This window comes from Vombatus ursinus, unplaced genomic scaffold (assembly GCF_900497805.2).
Source record: "Vombatus ursinus unplaced genomic scaffold, bare-nosed wombat genome assembly UNPS02014774.1, whole genome shotgun sequence".
In the NCBI taxonomy this organism is placed as follows: domain Eukaryota; kingdom Metazoa; phylum Chordata; class Mammalia; order Diprotodontia; family Vombatidae; genus Vombatus; species Vombatus ursinus.
Window position 1 is genome coordinate 22,564,691 of NW_020954552.1, and position 21,007 is coordinate 22,585,697.

The following is a 21,007-nucleotide window of genomic DNA, read 5'->3' on the forward strand; positions in this document are numbered from 1 at the left end:
GAAAGGTAACTAAAGGAAGGTACAGATCAGTGGTGGGCTGTATAATCAGGGACCTGGGGGAGGGGCAGAACTCTACTATGAGGTAGTATCCCTCTGACACTCACAATAATTGACATTGTTCTGAGAATGAGACACAATGGAAAAAGGGAATCAATCAATCAATCAAGCTCTACAAGGCAGTGGCAGAACACATCTGAAGGAGAGCCGAGGATGGATACCTTGGAAGCTTTGACTATATGAGGAATACAATCAAAAGAGAGACTAGATAATTATAGAGATCATGAATCAGAGAATGAGGATCTAAAGTAGACAGAAAGAGAGGATGGATAATAAAGAGAATAAGAGAAATCCCTTTTTGGAAAGAGGTACAAATTTTTTTTTTTAAATTACTGAACAGGATTAGTTGAAAGGCAGGAGAGGAAGGGGAAATCTACTTGACTGAGAAGGAAAAAGATAGGGAAGAATTATATAACCAGAAAAAAGCAGGAGAGAAAAAAGAACTAATAAGTAAAACCCCAAAGGGAAAGGGGTAACAATCAGGAGTTAGGGGAAGAAAGCCAATGGGCATATGGTCACCTTAAAAAAAAGATTAAAGCAAGTAATTAAAAGAACATAATTTACAGCAGAAGAGGGGGAAACATTATAACTTGAAAGCTGAGGAACACTGGAGATCTTTCTTCCTCCCTCTTTCCCTCAGGGCAATCAGGTGAAGAAACTAATCCTACTAGGTACCTATGCTGCCAGTGGAATTAAACTGTCAAGCACTTAGACAAGCACTGAGCAAAGAACATGGTGGTAGGACACAAGGCAGGAAGCTGAATGTCATACCACCGAATGCTCTTGAGTCATTCATGGAACCCAAAGCTGCAATGATACTTAAATTTTCATTTCTGTGTACCAGAAGGACCTGTGGCTGGCCCAGTGAAGGTTTGCACTGTTCTTCCACTGTTCCTTCATATTGTGGCTATAGGCCTCCGTCTTTCATGCTGTACAGTTCTAATGAGGTTAAACTTAACTAAAAACGGATTCCCGTAGGCTGTATATCAACTTAGAAAACGACAAATGAACATTACCTATATTATATTGTACTTTTACTTATTTTGTTAAACATTTAACAAGATTGTAAATTAGCATTATCTATATTGTATTTTTATTTATTTTGTTAAACATTTCCCAATTATGTCTTAATCTGGTTCTGCAGGCACTTTGAGGCTGTGTGCTGTTCACTATCAGTACAGGGGAGCTGGTTCAATTACAGTTGGAAGGTGAGAAGCAATAAGGGGAGAAAGAGAAGAAATGACTCCTTTCAAAGTAGCAATAAAACCATTTAAACTTGAAAACTGCCTGGAAATAGATTGCAAAGTCTACTTAAAAACATATAAATTACACAGAAATTGCCATGAAAACTGCCTTAAGAAAGTCACCTGCAGTTCTACAGAAATGTGGTCTTTTGAATGAAGGGTCTTTAAGGCAGTGTGGGGGCCTGGCTGGTCTCACAGTAAATGCAAATATAGTATGTTCTTGCATTCAAGTACAGATGTACATTACCATTTCATAAATGGTCCTCAAGAAAATACTGGTAGAGACCAACGTATTAGGGAACCATTACACGACAACAATATCAAGGACATTTTTCCCACCTGAGGCATTTAGGCAGACTTTCAAATTCTAGAATCTGTTTTCTGGCAGGTGTCAGAAGTAAAGACCTTTCTTAACAATGAGGGTAATGGGACCTCTGGTCCACTTAATAAAATTTAGTAAGTGTCTAGGGTTTTGTCAAAATAATATAAGCTATTCCATTTAGGTAGAATGTCTTCCCCATTAGGGAACAGTTGTAGTTTATAAGACACAATTAATACAATTATAAAAGTAGAGGAGAGTTAATGCTAGTTTGACAAGTCAATATTTTAAATATATTGTTTGACATCTATACCTAAAGTCTAGAATTTTTTTATTTGTTTTTTTTTATTGTGTTTGTTTGGACATAAATATAAAACCTTCTGTGTTAAAGTGTGAAATTCAGATTAAGGAATTAATTTACAAATTAACATTCTCCCCACTGAGAATCGATCCATCGTGACTTATTGTTTGTGACATCCCAGGTTCTTGGAATGGTCTTACGGGACAGATACTCAGCCCATGATTTCAGTGATACAGGCAGGTGAGGTGCTTCTCTACCAAAGCAGGTCGGCACTTTCTCAGAAACTAATGAAAAAATTCAGTCTTCTCACACACAAATGAAGAAACAGAGGCCTAAGAAGTTAAGTGACTTGCCTAAAGTCATTATTCAGCACCAAAGCTGGGATCCCATCTCCTAGGACATAGGAAGTAATAATTCGTTTTAACCCTCAAAGCATTTACTGGACAATTACCCTTATAATTGAGGAATTGTGCTTAGTACAGTGCCTAGCACATAGTAAGCTCTATGTAAATGTTAGCTATTATCTTCTTGAAACAAAATCAGCCCTTCAAATCTAGAGAATAGGGACTGCCGCAGTACCTCCTTATAAAGCTATGACCATGACATGACTGTACTATACTTACCGGTATTATCTAATATAATCCAGGATAACATTATTACCATATAATAGAAAGCGATTGGACGAGATGGCTTCCGAGGGCTTGTCCCTCCTTAGATCACAATCCTAGTCCCAGGCAAATACTGACGATTCTTGAGTTTTCTGAGTTTAACGCAGACTGAAGCTGCTTTTCAGAACCAGTTTTACTATAGAATGACTGTTGGGACGGCTTTCTATTCTACCCTACTCTTTAGAGCAATATTGATAAGAAATTATGATAATTGAAAGTAAATTTTTTCAAAGATTAAAGTCTCTTTAAAAAATCAATTTTCAAAAATGTTGTATTTTTCTCACACATATAGATCGAAGAATAGTGAGGTAGGATAGCACGGTGGACAGAAGGTGGGCCTTGGAGTCAGAAGACCTAGGTTTGAGTCCTGACTCTGAGGCAGACTAGTCATGTGACCACAAGGAAAGTCACTTAATGTCTAGGTCATCTAGGCAACTCTCCAAAATTACAGTTCGCAGGTAATTTGCTGACCTTTCTCAGTGGTGGAAGTTTCTAGAATACCTGATAGTAATGAAATCATAGGTGGAGACCAAAAAAGAATAAAGCAGCATTAAGAGTTATAATTATCTCACATTTGTCCATGTGCTAAGGTGGGTAATAAATTCGGTTCAGTGAATGACTGAATTAAAAAAAAAGATTTAACACTTGCTCTGTGCCAAGCACTGTGCTAAGTGCTGAGGACACAAATAGAAAATCCAGATAGTCCCTACTCTCAAGGGGCTCATGTGGGGAGACAACAAATATTGCATAGATGGGTTCATCTGCAAGGTGGATGGAAAAGCCTGTTGGTTCTTAGAGTATGGTGTCAGGGCAAATAGCAGTACCTGGGATTTTGGAGGGATTAATTGCAGGCAAGATGGTAAGGCCCACTGGTATTCTATCTTACTGGATGGTCAGTAAGTAGTTGCTGTCCATCAAAATGGTATGTGACCATGTCCTCCCTGTAGCTAAGGGTGAAGAGGGGATATTCGAGCACCCCTGAACCATGACCCTTGGAAGTAGGGGCAGGTGAAGTAAGCCCAAGTCAGAGTGGAGTAGTATGGACTCTCTCATTGAAATGGAGATAGGGACTTTGTCTGGATAGGTGGAGGGGAAAAGGGAGATCTGTTGGGATTTGGTAGAGGGAAGGGAAAAAAAGGGGGCTCTTCATATGTCCTGTTCTCTTGGACTCTCCAGATATACCATTTATCTCACACATAAGAATTTTCATTTCAGAAAACATAAATGAAGGTAGGTTAATGTAAGGAGCTAGGTTGAGGGAGGCAAGTTTGTTTATATGAACAAGGAAAACAAAATGCAAGAATTGACTTAATCACCTTCAAGATGCCTTTATTTCAGTGGCAAAAAAGTATAATTCATTATAACAGAAAGCTTAACATGTCCTAACATTAATATATGTCCATATCAAAGATCTCAAATTTTAACAGTAGAATTTTAAGTCTAAATAACTCTCATCAGATCCCACAAGAAAAAGTTTGAACTTTGACTCATAGTGCAAACAAAATTTAAGGCTTTAAACAAAGTATGACATACCACTGTAATACAAGATATCAGAATGGCCCATCCTTGCTTGACAGATAGAATTTCCAATGTTGGTCCATGATATGGCATGGAAGAAGTTCTTGGTTGCTGATCAATAATATTTCATTTAGCTGAAGATAATGTGTGAGGTTTTGTACTGAATCACTGGAAGGTCCTGTTTGAAAAGTTGATAAAATATTACTAAGGATTCTAACTATGATATTCTTAAAAATCATTAGCACTTAAAAGTCAGGTCAGTCTGAGGGCAAGCGTACCAGGTTTTGTGACCAAAACAAATTTTTTTTTCTAACTCCACTTTCATTATCTACACAGCATGCATGCAACAAAATGGAACAAAGATATGGTATTCAGAAATAGTGCCATCACCTCCCAACTCTCACTCATAGCTACTAATAGGCTTTGTATTTTCAGTATCAGCATTTACACCTAGGAAATTAGCAAATGCTACAAATCAGGGTTGGTTGCCTAAATATTAATAATGAAGATTAGGAAGGAAGGAAAAATAAGTATTTATTGAGGGCCTATTATATGCCAGACACTAGGCTTAACACTTCACCAATGTTATCTCATTTGGTCCTCATAACTACCTTGTGAGGTAGTGCCGTTCTGATGCCCATATTACAGATGAGGAAATTGAGGCAGACAGCAGTAGAAGGACTTGACCCACGTGACACAGATAGTGTCTGAGGCTGTATTTGAACTGAGGTCTTCCTCACTGTAGGCACTCTTTCCATTGTGCCACCTTGCTTCTAAGATTAAACTTACAAGTAGTTTTTTCTTGGAGAGTTGGTTGTTAAACATTTACCAGCACAACCCTGGATATAGAAGACCATGGTTGGGTTTATGTAGTCAGGACATAATCAGAATGCCCGAAAGTTTTCCTGTGTCTCATTATGAAGTGTTGTACAGATGCTAAGGTTTGGTTGTTCAGGCTCCCCTTTGTTTTTGGAACTGTACAGATTGGTTTTAGGAGACTAGACCCACTAAATCTTTTGGTTGTATTTACTAAAATGCATTCACATACTCACCTAAGCCAATGTTAGTGCAATCTGCCAAAATTCAGTTCAAATGCCATCTTCTATATATACATCCTCCTAGCTACTAAAGCCCCCACCTGAAATTTCTTTGTATTTATTTTTATATATTGCATAAATTGATATGCATATACATACACACACATATATATACACACACACACACACACATCTGTATACATACACAGCATGTCCCAAAAGTCTCAGTGAAGTTTTAAATTTTATAGCTTAAATATATGTGTATATGTATATTAAGCACCCTCTATGTGCCAGGTACTGTGCTAAGTGCTGGGGATACAAAGACAAAAAATGAAACAGTCTCTGTCCTCAGGGAGATTACAAAGGAGACATCACATATGTATAAGTGTGTATACACACATCTATATATACTAGTCCATATAGGTATTATATACACACATATATATTGTATATATATAGTATATAATATATGCTATATCATATGCTATATTATACATAATATATGGTATACTAGTACATGTGTATATATACATACATTTTATATGTATTTGTGTGTATGTATGTATATATAGCATACTATGATATATACTATATATGACTAGTATATATATCTAGTGTACTAGTGTGTATATATACACATATATGTATATGTGTATGTACGTATAGTATACTACATGTGTATATATAATATGCTAGTATAATAGATAGATAAATAGTAGAATTTGTTATTGTTCAGTTGTTCCATCATGCCTGACACTTCATGACCCTGTGGGCCACAGTATGCCAATACCATCCATGAGGTTTTCTTGGCAAAGATACTGCCATTAAGGCAAACAGAGGTTAAGTGACTCATTCAGGGTCATATAGCCAGTAAATATTTGAGGCCACATTTGAACTCAGGTCTTCCTGACTCCAGGCCCAGTGCTCTATCCACTCAGTCATCTAGCTGCCTCATATATATAGTATACTAGTGTGTGTGTGTGTGTGTGTGTGTGTGTGTGTGTGTGTGTGTGTGTGTATGGTGTATACAGTGTGCTAGAATATTATAATATATATGACTCTAGTATATCTAGAATAGTATATTAATACATGTATATATGTATGTATATATACATGCTAGCATATATACTAGTATACTATACAGACAACATACTAGTGTATATGTGTATGCACCCACGTATATGTGCATATACAAAATATACAGTACACTGTGTTTATATATACACATGCATGTGCATATATGTACATGTTGTGGGTAAGAATTGTTTCATTTTTGTCTTTGTCCAGCACCTGATATAGTGCCTGGCACATAATGGGAGCTTAATAATTGTTTGCTAATTTATCTACCAAGCACAGTAATAGGCCTATCCCAACTCTGGAGGCCAATGTGTTTTAAAAGCAGGTATGGTCCTGGGTCCCTCTGAAGCCTGAATTCACCCAGGTTTTACATATGTCTTTATCATTTCTCAGGCCTAGGGCATGATTCATGCTTCAAATAGTCTCTAATGTTATTCAGCTACATGTGACTCATTGGCACTTCACAATAGCTATCAATTGTAATTGAATATTAAATGGAGAAGGGACTAGATTGTTAAGAGATTATCTGACCCACCCCTCTCTCATTTTAGAGAAGGAAACTGAGACTGAGAGGTGAAGAACGCCAAGTTGCCACCTATGCGCAGCAGGGGTGAGGGGTGCTCTGAAAAACCATATTTAAACAATTCCTGACTTTTTTGCCACCTTGTCAGTCTGGTAATGTCTTAATCTGGTAATGCCTCTGGCATGTGACCCTCTCTTCTGGCTGGTGAGTCTTTGGCCAGGACCACCATGTCATGTTGCATCCAAGCCATCCATTCCTGACCCTAGAGTTGTCTATCTCCTCTCCACCAGCTTTGTTCCCTTCTCCCTCACCTTTACCTCATCCTTTTATGTATGAAGACACTTTAGAATGTAAGATCCTGGAAGGGAGGAACTCTTTGTTGGGTTGTACTTGTCTCTCCCCCTCCTCAGAGAAGTTCCAATGATACTTTACCTGATGTGACATCATCATGGCCATTTTAAATGGTTAAGTTTATATATTCAGCCTGAGAGGGTTATTTGGGTATGCTGCCACCAACAGGAAGTAAATTTCTTGGATAAGTGAAATTAAAAACTGGGTTTAGACTACAAGCATGCAGAGTTTTAATTAGCAGAAATACGGGATGATGGTGGTTGGGTGGCACAGACGGGGTAAAAGAGGGGACTAACGGGTGGGGATTGTTAAGGGGGCACAGAGGAGAGTCTGGTCTCTTTTGGAGACAGCAACCCCAAGAGAAAAGAAGTGTGGAGGCCCTGGGGTGGAAGCCCGCCCTCCCTTCCCCTTAGATCCCCTTGGTGCCCTAGAGCAAACATACTGTTTGCCTTATGCTAGTTACAGTTCCTGCAGGCATGATTAACATAAATAATGATGAACATATAAAATGCTTATCAAATAAAGATTTCCCTATCTTAAAACTATACATTTTTATTACAACAAGAAAATCTAAATAATATTACTAAACTATGTTTAAGACTAGTATATATGGAGCAAATTTAAAAAAAAACCAACCAACTATAGTTTGTTATCTTCCTAATTGTTAACTATTATGAATCCATCATTTAAAAAGAAATTTTATGCTTTCAGAGAGAGAGAAGTCCTTCCATCTTTTTCTCATCCACTTCTGAGCTTGTATATACCTCTCTGGCTCTGTGACTTCAGCAGGCTCCAAAAACCCTTGCAGTCCTTGTCCAGCTGCTAATTCCAGGATTTCAGCCTAAGCAATAAGGCTTGCCTTCCCTGGCAGTCTCCTGCTGAAATGATTCCCTGTAGGTAGGTGTCAGCTCCCTCAGAGATCCTTCTACATGGCAGAAGCAGGAACCAAAAGAATGCACCTTCTAACTATCTCTCTATGCTGAACATGTATAATCAATATGACTACTTTTCTACAATCAGGGAATAACTTTCCAATTTATTTTAAATTTTTATTTTTTTTTAAATGTGAAATATCCCTTTTCTTTTGCTCTTTGCTACTGGAAGCTGCTAGTGAGGTGTAACTTCATTTAGACAAAATGTTTCCCCTTACCAGCTTGAGTTCACAAGCTGCCTTCTTTTATAGATTGTCTCTCAAACAATCTTTCCCAGAAGCTGTTTCAGGAGTCGAATTTCTTCTCCCAGAACATTTTTAAACGTTGGCACAAGGCTTTTGAACATAAATTCTAACTAGTTTCTTGACACCAGGCTAAATCAGTTTTGTTGGCAAGCAAATACCACCTCTACCTAAGCCCTCCTGTCTGTTCTGCATCATTTAGTTTTTCCCCAAGTTATAAACTAGAATGCATGAAATCCATAATCCAAGATTTGTCTGCCTTGTTAGCTCAGCTAGACAGAGAACAGTGCTAATATTGTCAGGGTCAAAGATTTCATCCTCATACAGATAACAATTTTGTTACCTATTCTGATACCTGTTAGCTATCTCCAATGGAACACATGTGACTTCGTTGAATCCATCCTCTGTATTGGAAAAACAATATAAAAGATATCCCCCTGACAAGAGATTAATAGTACTGTCTTTGAAGAGCAATACTACAAAGATATAACTGGAGGCCATTATTAAGTATTACAGGATATATTGCTGGAAGGGACATTTGAAATCATCTAGTCTAGCTCCTTCATTTTATGGATGATAAAACTGAGACCCAGAGAGACTGTGACTTACTCATGTCTCACAAATAGCAAGTAGAAGGACTGGTGATAGAACTCAGCTCCTCTGACCTGGAGACCTACGTTCTTTCCAATACTCTGATTTATAGTTCTTACTCTATGATCATTGAATTTTTCAAAGCACTCAAATTGCTTTACTTCTTCCTTCCTAACACTTTCTTTTAAAAATCACTTTGTGGAAGATAGATCCAATTCAGGTAATATTGATGAATAATAATAATGACGATTAAAAACTGACATTTACATAGCACTTTAAGGTTTGCAAAATGCTTAGCACATATTATTTCATTTGATTCTCACAAGAACCCTGTGAGATAAGCACCACAGGCATTATTATCCCCATTTCACAAGTGAGGAAAATGAGGCTAAGAGAGTAAATGACTTGCCCACGGTAACAAAGTTAGTTAAGTATCTAAATTGGGATTCAAATATAGGCCATCCTGACTCCAAGCTTATTATTCCAGGCTGCCTTGTTTGTCAAGACAATCTTGACTATTCTTATAGGAGCCATGGGTTACCTTTGAGAAAAACTGTTCTTAATATAACACAGATATTATGCAAATATTGCATTCAGTGTCATAGTGAAAAGTTCATGAGCCTAAAAACAAAGTTCTAAGAATGATGAGCTCAAGAACAAAGTTGGGGGCTGATTGATTGCAGCTATTCATATGGAGTTGGGGATTCCTAAGGATAATAATAGGGGCAGGTGAGCAGTAGATAGAATACCAATAGGGCCTGGAGTCAGGAAGGCTCCTTTTCCTGAATTCAAATCCAGCTTCAGACACTCACTAGCTGTGTGGCCCTGGGCAAGTCACTTCACCCTGTTTGTCTCAGTTTCCTCATCTGTAAAATGAGCTGGAGAAGGAAATGGCAAACTACTCCAGTATCTTGGCCAAGGAAACCCCAAATGGGGTCACGAAGAGTCAGACAAGACTGAAAATGACCAAACAACAAGGATAATAATGATCTAGTACCAGGAGCCACCTGGTGTACTGGGTCAGATGGCAGAAGGAATCAACACCTCAGACTTTGGTTCTGCAACAGCAATTCTTCCAGCACCACCCTGGTTGTACCACACCTCACAGAATATATACAAATATCAGCAACTCAGCAAGGTTCTGTTTTCAGACTTCCCAGGAAAAAATCTTCTTTGGCATGCTGAATTACCCTCTAGAAAATTGACTACTTATTAACTGAATGTTAATTAAACTATTTTAAAAGGTACTTTGGATCTTTGGTAAACAAATAGGATATTATGGAAGAGATACTGGCAACTATGTTCCTAGACACTGACTAATCTTGAGTATTTAGATTTTGTGATAGAATAAACCCCAAAGCCATTGAATTCACAAATCTATCAGTCAATTAGTTAATTGGTTGATTGATTTTTACAAACACAGGCATGTCCTGGCACAATGTAGGCCCTTAATAAATGCTTGTTGACTGAATGAGAAACCCTTAGAATCTAGAAAATGGAGAAATACTTTACTGATATAAACAGACACTACAGCTTATTGTTGTTGTTAATAATATCAGCAATAATAACTATCTTTTATATTATGTTATGTGCATTTATGCACTTCCTATACTTAATATCATTTGATCTTCTCATCCCTGATTCAGTCCCATGACAGTCTAAGAAAAGGAGAAGCATTGGCTAGAATGTCAAGAAGTTAGCATTTGCAAAGAAGTCTGGCTTTTCCCTCTTTATTGAACTAGATGTTACAATATTATAGGTGTGGGCATGCTGTAGTAGTTCACAGAACCTACTTTTTACTTATTTTTGGTTTGTTTAGAGGATAGTAAAAATAACTAATGGCTTTGTAATAGGAATCGTCTCATCTTAAAAAAAGGTGTAGCTAAGTACTCCTTATATTCACATAGCTACAATGTTTATGGGAGCTATGACTAAGGTAAAAAATACCAACATCACAAATAAAAGATGGGGGAGGCCTGGTTAGACCACTTTGCCTGAAAAAGATCTGGGGGCTTTAATGAATTAATGTAGGTTCAGTATGAGTCAGCAATAGGCTACTGTAGCCAAAATAATTATTGTGACCTTGAGGTGTGTTAAAAGAGGTATAGTTTAGTGCACTGTTTGTGAAGTTGTGAACTGATCCAACCATTCTGGAGAGCAATTTGGAACTATGCCCAAAGGGTTATAAAACTGTGCATACTCTTTGACCCAGCAATACCACTATCAGGTCTGTATCCCAACAAGATCATAAAAAAAGTAAAAAGACCTATTTGTACAAAAATATTTATAGCAGTTCTTTTTGTGGTAGTCAAGAATTGGAAGTTGAGGGGGTACCCATCAACTGGGGAAAGGCTAAATAAGTTGCAGTATATGAATGTAATAGAATATGATTGTGCTATAAGAAATGACAAACAGGCAGATTTCAGAAAAACCTGGAAAGACTTATATGAACTGATGCAAAGTGAAACGAGCAGAACCAGGAGAACACTGTACATAGTAACAGCAATGTTGTGCAATGATCAACTATGAATTACTTAGTTCTTCTCAGCAACACAATGATCTAAGATAATTCCAAAGGAACTGGAAAATGCTATTCACATCCAGAGAAAGAACTGATGGAGTCTGAATGCAGATCGAATCATACTATTTTCACTTCTTTATCTTTTTCTTTATTTTTTCCTTTTGGTCTGTTTCTTCTTTTACAACATGACAAATACGGAAATATGTTTTACATGATTGTGTATGTATATATATATATATGTGTGTATGTGTGTGTGTACATATATATATATATTATATATATATACACACATATATAACCTACTTAAAATTCTTACCTTTTTAGGGAGGGGGTAGGGAAGGGAAGAAGAGAGAAAATTTGGAATTCAAATTTTTTAAAAAATGAATTTTTAAAAAATTGTCTTTACATGTAATTGGAAAAAATAAAATACTATTAAAAAAAAAACCAGGAATAAAGAGGTATTAGCTCTGCTCCGGAGTGTTTTGTTCAGTTCAGAGCACCACAATTTTAGAAGGACATTGCCTTTAGCCAGGATGTTGAAGGGACTTGAGTCGATGTGACAAATAGATCAATTGAAGGGGCTAGGGACATTTAGACTGGAGACGCCACAGGTGGGACATGACAGCTGGCTTCATCATGTGGAAGACAGATTAGGCATGTTCTGTTTGGTTCCAGAAGGCAGAGGCAGGGTACATATAGTAAAGAAGCAAATCTAGGCTTAATGTCAGAAAAGCTTTCTGACAAGTAGAGTTGTACCATAGTGGAATGGACTGCCATTATGGAGATAGTGTATTTTCCTTCATTGGAAATCATCAATCAGAGGCTGGATAACCACTTGTCAGCTATGTTATCGTGGGGACTCCTTTGTGGTATGGAGTTGGACTAGATGGCTGCTGAGGTCCCTTTAAACCAGGGGCTTTTAATTTGGGGTCCACGAATTTGGTTTTAAAAAAATATTATAACTTTTGTTGTTGTTCAGTGTTTCAGTCATGTCCAACTCTTCGTGACCCCATTTGGGCTTTTCTTGGCAAAGATACGGGAATGGTTTACCATTTCCTTCTCCAGCTCATTTTACAGATGAGGAAACTGAGGCAAACAGGGTTAAGTGACTTGCCCAGGGTCACTCAGCTAGTAAGTATTTGAGGCTGGATTTGAACCCTGACTTCAGGCCTAGCTCTCTATCCACTGTGCCACCTAGCCTTATTTCAATATAACTGGTTTACTTTGTAATCTCATGTATTTTATTTTTTGCATTTAAAAATACTATTCCGAAAAAGATGTCCATAGGCTTCACTAGCCTGCCAAAAGGGGGTCCACAACCCAGAACAGGTTAAGAAGCCTCTGTTTTAAACTAAAATTCTGTAATTCTGATTTTGTCATAGTGACTAAATAACATTCTCCATTTAGATGTTTTATATGTAGTATGTGAAAGGCCAAAGGCCTTATTCATCTCCAACGTAGGAGTCAGTGCTAGAAGTTACCACAGACCAAGGAGAATCAAAGGAGTGGGGAGTATATTAAAAATCCAACAAAGTTGTATTTTCACCAGCCCTAAATGAGGACACACAAGACCCCTTGTAAATGAAGTTCAAGAGCACCTAAGGAGTCCTGTTTTTGTTTCTAACAATAAATCATTATCATGCTGTTCACACAGAGAACATCACTAACCAAGGTACAAAACAGTAGGCAGAAGCTCCAAAGGGAGCAACATGCCTACTTTTCCAACTGATGTTATGTTGAAAATAGAGCAGACAGACCAAAAATACGGTTTTTCAGAAGATGGAGCAAAATGGAAAAGATTGTGGGCAGGCAGGCATTTGTTAATCCTGTAACTCTAGGAAGTAGAATCTTTATTATATAGAGAAGCACTGGAACTGCTGGAAAGTGCACTGAGTTAGGGGTTAGGATACCTTTGTTTGAATCTAGCCTCCAATATTTCCTAGCAATGCAACCCTTAGAAAATCACTGAGACTTAGTTTCTTTCTCTGTAAAAAAGGGATAATAATAACCTATTTTTTAAAAAGCCTGTGGTAATGAAATAGGTGAAGTGGGAGGGGTAGGAAAAACCCTTCTTGGGCAAAAGAGTGGTCTCCAATGGCCCTGAAATAGTGCCAAGCTATCTTTACATATGCATTTGTAGACACAATCATATGTGATGTAATAGATAGAGAACTGGCATTACAGTCAGGAATACATGAGTTCATATTCTGCCTCTGACATGTACTAGCTATATGAAAGCATCACTTAAGCTCTCAGTGGCCTAGGCAACTCTCTAGAGCTAAAATTTCAGAAGATTTGCTGATCTGCATTGATTAAGGATGTCTCTACATTAGCAGTTCCCCATAAACTGATTAAAAATTACAGGTCCAGCCCAACACAAACCAGCAACAAACCTTTGTAAATACTATAGCCAAGGACATTAAATGGTAACTTTATGACACAAGACCCCTTGGCTTTCAGGATCTGGGTAAAGGGCTCAAAAGGGAGACAACCTTTTCTCAGTTCCATACATACATCTACTTCTGCCTGGATCAAGAAAGCAGTAACTTCTCTGGGGGCAGCATACTCTCTGGCCACTGGCAATATGATTTCTAAGTCCTAAGAAAATGAACCTATTTGACAGCACAGAAATAATGCAACCCCAGTGAAAGCATATGTGCTAAGAGGTGTGCCACTCCTTATATGTGCTAAGTATTACCTGGAAAATGCCAGTGAAGCAGCCACAAAGGGGAGCTGACTCAAATATAGAGAGGAAAAACCACCAGGTAACCATGAACCGGTTATCCTATAGAGGACTGCTCAGACTGACTGTCCAGTATTCATTATTAGTCAAAAGAACATGCTATATTACTAGGAGAGGCAGCCTCAAGAGTCAGGAAGACCTGGGTTCAAGTATTACCCCCTGATACATATTGGCTGTGTGACCTTGGGCAAGTTAATTGAATTTTCAATATCCTAGGCAATGTTCTAAGACTATAAATTGCAGGAAAGGTGCCAACCTGTGTTGGTAGAGACAATTTCCTCACTTAAGTGTTTCCTATACCAATAAAATCAGAGGTCCAGGCCCTATCCCTATATTACTATGCAATTTTCTTCCTGCTCACATTAACTTTTAAAAATGAGCAAATAAACTAATAATGCCAACAGCAAGGCTAATTTAACTTCTAATCTGAGTCTTCTGTTTCTTATAATTCTTTTTTTCCCCTCTTGCTTTAGTGTCACAAAAATTAAAAAGAAAATCTTGGCTACTTTTAAACATGTGATAGTGTGGTATAGTGGAGAGATCACTGATTTTGTAATTACAGGATTACCTGGATTTGAATTCTAGTCCTGCCATTTATTGTCTAAATGATATTGGCTAAGTCACTTAATCTCTCTAGGATTCTGTTTTCTCATCTGTAAAATGAGGCAGGGTAGAATTGATAAATTCTAAGGTCCTTTCCTCCTCTAAATCTATGATTCTGTGTTACCCCTGAAACATTATGAACCTATTAACTGCATTAATTCAATTTACATGATTTGAAATTGTTCCAAAGAACTTTGGGTAGGCTACATTTTTATTATGATTAGAGAATGAACTTTGGCTCACTCATTCTAAATGGAAAATACATACATATGTAGATGCATACACAAACACATTTATAGCCAGGAATGCAACTCTAATCCAAGGCAAAATGCTTAACAATTATTTCGACAGATGGTTACAAAATACAACCTCCCAAGTCACATTGAAGAAAATAGTCTATTGTGGCTCCTCTAATAGAAAGCTTACTGTCCTTTTGTAGAAAGGTTTTCTGGAAGATATCTATAGTGATGGAGAGTTAAATGGCCAATCTGTAAAACTAAAATGAAAATTTAATCTAGATCTCTTTCATAGGGTTGGTCAATCAGTCACAGGCATTTATCTGGTGCTTACCATGTGTCAGATATTGTGCTAAGTATTGGGACACCAAGAAAGGCAAAAACATTTCCTGCCCTCAACAAGCTCACATTCTAATGGAGAAGACAATATGTAAATAACTAGGGTACCATGAAAGATATATGCACAATAGATGGAAGGTATCTTAGAGGGAAGTCACTGGGGATGGAAAGGACAGGACTAGGAAAGGTCTTGATCAGAACATGTGATTTAAGCTTAAACCTCAAGGAAGCTAAGAAAGGTAAGATACTAGAAAAGCACACGTATGGTTACATATAAAAATTCTATTGGAACCAGTCAAACAGAATTAGACCTTATATTTAGATTTAAACCCTAACTCTACTTCTCTGAGGAAACTTCCATCCAGAAAGTTGGAGAGGAAATGGGTTATTCTGTTTCATAGAGGAACTTTTGGGTTATATTTTGGGGGTTTTCCTTTTGAGTAAACAATAGCAAACAGCCATCTTGAGTAAGATTGTCCATGTGAAAAGAAACTATTAAATGAGGTTCCCTGTACTTTATGAATTAGGATAATGGAATTTTAACAACGGTACAAAAAAAAATCCAGAACACAAACTAGCCAGAGTAGCATGCATAATAAATAAGAGCCTAAATAGCACACTCTGTGGCCAGGGATCAGTGTTATAGGAACACTTCCTCCTTTAGTCTGTAATGCTTAGATGTTGGGAAGTATTAAGTCTCATAAAATAGAGAGGTATTTGATTTGTGTACTACATTGCAAAAAATTTGGGTAGGAAAATAAACTAAAATTGCAGTATTAAGTGAAGAAAAGTCTTTCTTCCAAGATGTTGATTTACAATAGCATGCCACTGGGTCATGAACCATTTCTGTGAAAAGGATGGTTCTGACTTTCTTGAAAAAGATTGTTCTGTTTTCAAATGTGTTCACATGATGTGTTCCCATCAAAGAAATGCCATAATTAGTGTACATTAAATGACAGTTCTAGAAGAGAAAGAATATAAGAGAAGTTTGTTTCCCTCACAGGTGAATAAATTGTAGCTAATGTGTTTGAGTGCCTGGAAACCATGGTGACAGACTACATAAATATATAAAGATGCCTTCCCAGGTAAATAAATGGAATGTGTTCTTTCTTAAGAGAATATTTCCATTCAGCAGCTTTGTGTGGTAGACATTTTTTAATGTGTCCTGAAAGGCTGATAGAATTTTGGAGTGGGAATTTTTCTCCTGTAAGACTGCACTAATGTAGAGATAATGAGTTTTTATGGCAAAAGACCTATGAAAAACTAAACATGAAAGAAAAAATGTCTAGCAGAAAGTCACTAAAATATTAAGACATAATATTTCATAGTGGTCCTCTAGTTCTTATTATACATATGGCTATAGTATGCATGTCTATCTGGGTCTTTCAGACAAGTAGCAGTAACAGTACTACTACTATCACCACCACTATCACTACCATTACTGCTACGACTACTACTATTATTGCTATGACTGCTACTACTACTATTACCATTACTACTACTACTACTACTACAACCATAACCACACTCTATTATGAAATTTCTAAAAGTAAATAACTCTAATCCACTTACCAATGTTATAACTATGATGCATCCAAATGGCCTGAACAACCATAGATTCTGCGTAAGGGAGTGGTCCCCTTGTGTCTCCAGAATTTAATTCTGAGTTTCCCATCTCTCTTGGACCATTACCCTGTGAAATTTCAATCTATGAGATACTACTTATCCTTCCTCTAAATTCTTTGAAATCTGCTTTCCTAGAATCTAGGGTATATGTCATATTATACCCTGAATTACTCTCTTTAATGGAGTATGGAAGGATCATTTCCTCCCATGGTTCCCTTCATTTCTTACACAGCAAACAAGTCCTCCATAGAATAGGATATAATTTCTCTGTGCTGAATTTTACACCTTTTGAAGGATGAAATTATCACTAAGGCAAGTCAAAAAGTTATTAGCTGCTCTGTTTTTGGCAGGTAGAGAACTGCAGCAAATATCTGGATAGTTGAAAGCTCCCATCAATACTATATCATGCTTCTGCCAGGCTTATAGTCAATTTCCCCAACTCCTCATCTATTTCCTCTTTCTGTCCCGGAGATCTGTGGTAACATCTAATCACAAAATTGCTTCTGTTTCTCCCTCCACTGAGCTTCCTCCAAATGCTATGCTTTGCTCCTCTGATTTCTGGATTGTTTCACATAAGTATAACTTAATATAAAATGTTCCTCCTACTCGCTTACCTATCCTGTTCCTTTTGAATAAGGTATACCTATCCAAAGACACATTTCAGTCATGGGTTTTATCCCACCAAGTCTCCATGATACCAATTGAGGTCAAATTTGCCTCTTAGTGTTAAGACGTTTAGTTCTTCTGTTTTGTTACCTTAAACATTGGGCATTTGTGTATAGATATTTGAGGCCATGGGTTTTACTAGCTGTTCATTCTTTTAATTTGCCTCCTGTGAATTTCTGGGTATCTGAACTGCTATCCTTCACTGTAGCTATTCTTTATGGCATCTAGCTTGATAGGTATACATAGACCATTTTCTCTCTTCCCCATCCTTTTTAGTTTACTTTTATAGGACACATGGCAAATAAATTCTATCATCAGTCAGCATTTACTAAATGCCTACTATATTCCAGGTACTGTGCCAAGCATTGGGAAGGCAAAAAAGAGGAAAAAGACTGTTCCTGCCCTCAGGAAACTTAGAATCTAATAAGGGAGACAATAAGCAAATAAATATATACAACAAAGCAGACTATATACAGGATAAATAGGAAATTAACAGAAAGAAGGTAGTAGAATTAAGAAGGGTTGGGAAAAGTTTCCAGTAAAAGATGAGATTTTGGTTGGGAGTTAAAGGAAGCCAGAGAAGTCAGAAGGCAGAGTTGAGAGAAGAGAGCACTGAAGGCATGTGGAAGAGACAGGAAAAATGCCCAGAAATGAGAGATGAAGTGTTTTGTTCAAGGAACAGCCAGGAGGCCAGTGTCACTGGATCAAAGAGTATGTGGCAAAGAGTAAGGTGTAATAAGACTGGACTGGAAAGGTAGGAGGTTATCAAGGCCTTTGAATGCCAAACAAAGTTTTTACTCTTGGAGGCAATAGGGAGTCAGTGGAGTTTATTGAGTAGAGGTGTGACATAATCAGACCTGCACTTTAGGAAAATCACTTTAGTGGCTGAATGGAGGATGGATTAGAGTGGGGAAAGAACTGAGGCATGCCGATCTGCCAGCAAACTAATGCAATAATCCAGGTGTGAGGTGATGAGGGCCTGTACCAGAGCAATGGCAGTGTCAGAAAAGAGAAGGGGGCATATACAAGAGAAGTCGTAGAGGTGAAGTCAACAGGCCTTGGCAACAACTTGGTTATGGGGACTGAGGACAATGAGGAGTCAGGGATGACTCCTAGGTTGAGAGCCTGAGGGACTAGGAGGATGGTGTTACCCTTTACAGTAATAGAGAATGTAGGAGGAGGTGAGGGCTTAGGGGGAATAAGAATGAGTTCTATTTTGGACCTATTGACTTTAAGATGCCTACTGGACATTCATTTCTAGATGTCTGAAAGGCAGTTGGAGATGTGAGATTGGAAGTCAACAGAGAAACTCAGGCAAGATAAATAGGTTTGAAAATCATCAGCATAGAGATGGTAATTAAATCCATGGGAGCTGATGTGATTATCAAGTGAAATAGAATAGAGGGAGAAGAGAAGAGAGTCCAGGACAGAACCCTGAGGGACACCTACAGTTAGAGAGTTAATAGCCTCTGTGGGCGTACTTTATCCCTGGCCAGGAGTCTGTCATCCATATATTTTAAGTTATGGTTCAGAATTAAAAATCCTATTCTTAGATACCACCTTTTTGGCAGCTATTCATTTCTCAAATCAATTTTTCTCTTCTGCATGTCTTGCTTTCAATGGGTAACATGGAAGAAAACACGTTCTGTGTCTCTGTGTTCTATAATTTCTTGCCCAAGACTCTGTATGTGTTGGCAATACTTTTAAATTTCTTCTGGCAATATTAATTGTGCTTACATGAATCACTAGAAGTAGGTAGTAGTCCTCCATTTTGATAAGTCTGAGGAGGTTTTCTTTTATGTCTTAGATGCATGGCCTCTCTTTGATAAGATCAAAAACACAAATTCTGAAGGAAAGACAACAACTGTTGGGAAAGTTGGAAAATAATTAGGCAGAAATTAAGTTTTCACTTATGTGACAGTAAGCTCCAAATGGATATGTGACCTAAGTAAAAAAAAAAAGTCACATCATAAAAAAATTAGAGAAGAGGAAACACCTTTAACAACTATGCCTGACAGGAAATTATTAATCAAACAAGACAGAAGAGATAGTAAAAAACAAAATAGATGAGTCTGATTACATAAAATCAGAAAGCTTTCATATGAAACAAAATCAATGTAGCTAGAATAAAGAGAAATTATCAAATAGAAAAAACAATATTGGTATTAAAATGATAAAAGTCTGATAATCAAAATATATAGAGAATTGATACAAATACATGACCAATAGTTTTTCCGTAATAGATTGGATAGGGTGGTCCAAGGATATGACTCTCAAAGGCAGTCATATCCCCGGAAGAATTGCAGGGTATCTACAACAATGTAAAATATTGCTCTAATTGCTAATGATAAACTAGATGCAAATTAAGACAACTCTGATGTTTTATATCATATCCTTCAAAATGGCAAAGATAATGAAAGACAGAAAGAGTCTGTGTTGGAGGGGCCATGGGAAGATAGGTCCTAAGTCAGTGTTGGTTAGGCTGTGAGTTTTTCTAACTTTTTAAAAAATGAGAAATACAACTAAACTATACATGCCTCTTGACTCAAAGATAGTACAGCTGAGCATGTACCCTGAAAAGGTTAAACAGAAAGGTCACATAGATATCAAAATATTCATAGCAGCACTTTCTGTGGTGGCAAAAAAAAAAATCCAAAACAAAACTGGAAATAAAGTATGTATTGACTAACTAGAGAACTACTGAGCAAATGATATACGAATATGATGGAATATTATTATACCCTAAGAAGTAATGAACATAAGAGAAATATGGAAAGATTTACTTGAATTGATTCAGAGCAAAGTAAGCAGAACCAAGAGAAAAATATATACAAAAGCTACAATAATATAAACAAAAACAATAGTGAAAGGCAGCCAAACTCCGATTAATTGTAATGACTCATCTTAGGAGAACTGATAATGGATCAAATTTCTGTCCTCTTGGCAGAGAGGTGATGGATATGGTTGCTGAGTATGTTATACATCATCATATGTGGTTGCTGTGGTTGTTGGTTTTAATCTAATGTTTTCCTTTTTTTTTTTCAAAGGAAGGTTTTGCGTGTGTGTGTGTGTGTGTGTGTGTGTGTGTGTGTGGAGGAGTGGTATCCAATCTTTTGTCAAAGCCTGTTGATTTTACCTCTGCAACTTTTCTTGTATATACCCCCTTCTCTCAGAAAGTGCCACCACCCTGGTGCAGGCCCTCATCACTTCATGTCTGCTAATTAGCATTAGCCTGCTAATGCATCTACGTTAGGTGAAAGGAAAAAGCTGATAATCTTCTTGATGTGAAGTAACTAATGGCCACCTAGAAGCATTTTCCCTTTAGCTTTTTGCTGATGTGTGATATTATATATGCTCCACAGTCAAGGGTCTGATACTAAATCTCTCCACTTACTCTATTAACAGATACTACT

General features: G+C 37.3%; 1 protein-coding gene across 10 annotated transcripts in view; it reads right to left on the reverse strand.

Annotated features, from left to right (window-relative positions):
- Positions 1-3,892: 3,892 nt before the first annotated feature.
- ANKRD31 (ankyrin repeat domain 31) overlaps positions 3,893-21,007 on the reverse strand; it is a 178,920-nt gene continuing 161,805 nt past the window's right edge. For all 10 annotated transcript variants that reach the window (XM_027864206.1, XM_027864209.1, XM_027864205.1 and 7 more), the window contains one exon: positions 3,893-4,285. In XM_027864206.1, the coding sequence (XP_027720007.1) occupies positions 4,140-4,285 (146 nt within the window). In that variant the 3' untranslated portion in view covers positions 3,893-4,139. The remainder of the gene's footprint in view (positions 4,286-21,007) is intronic.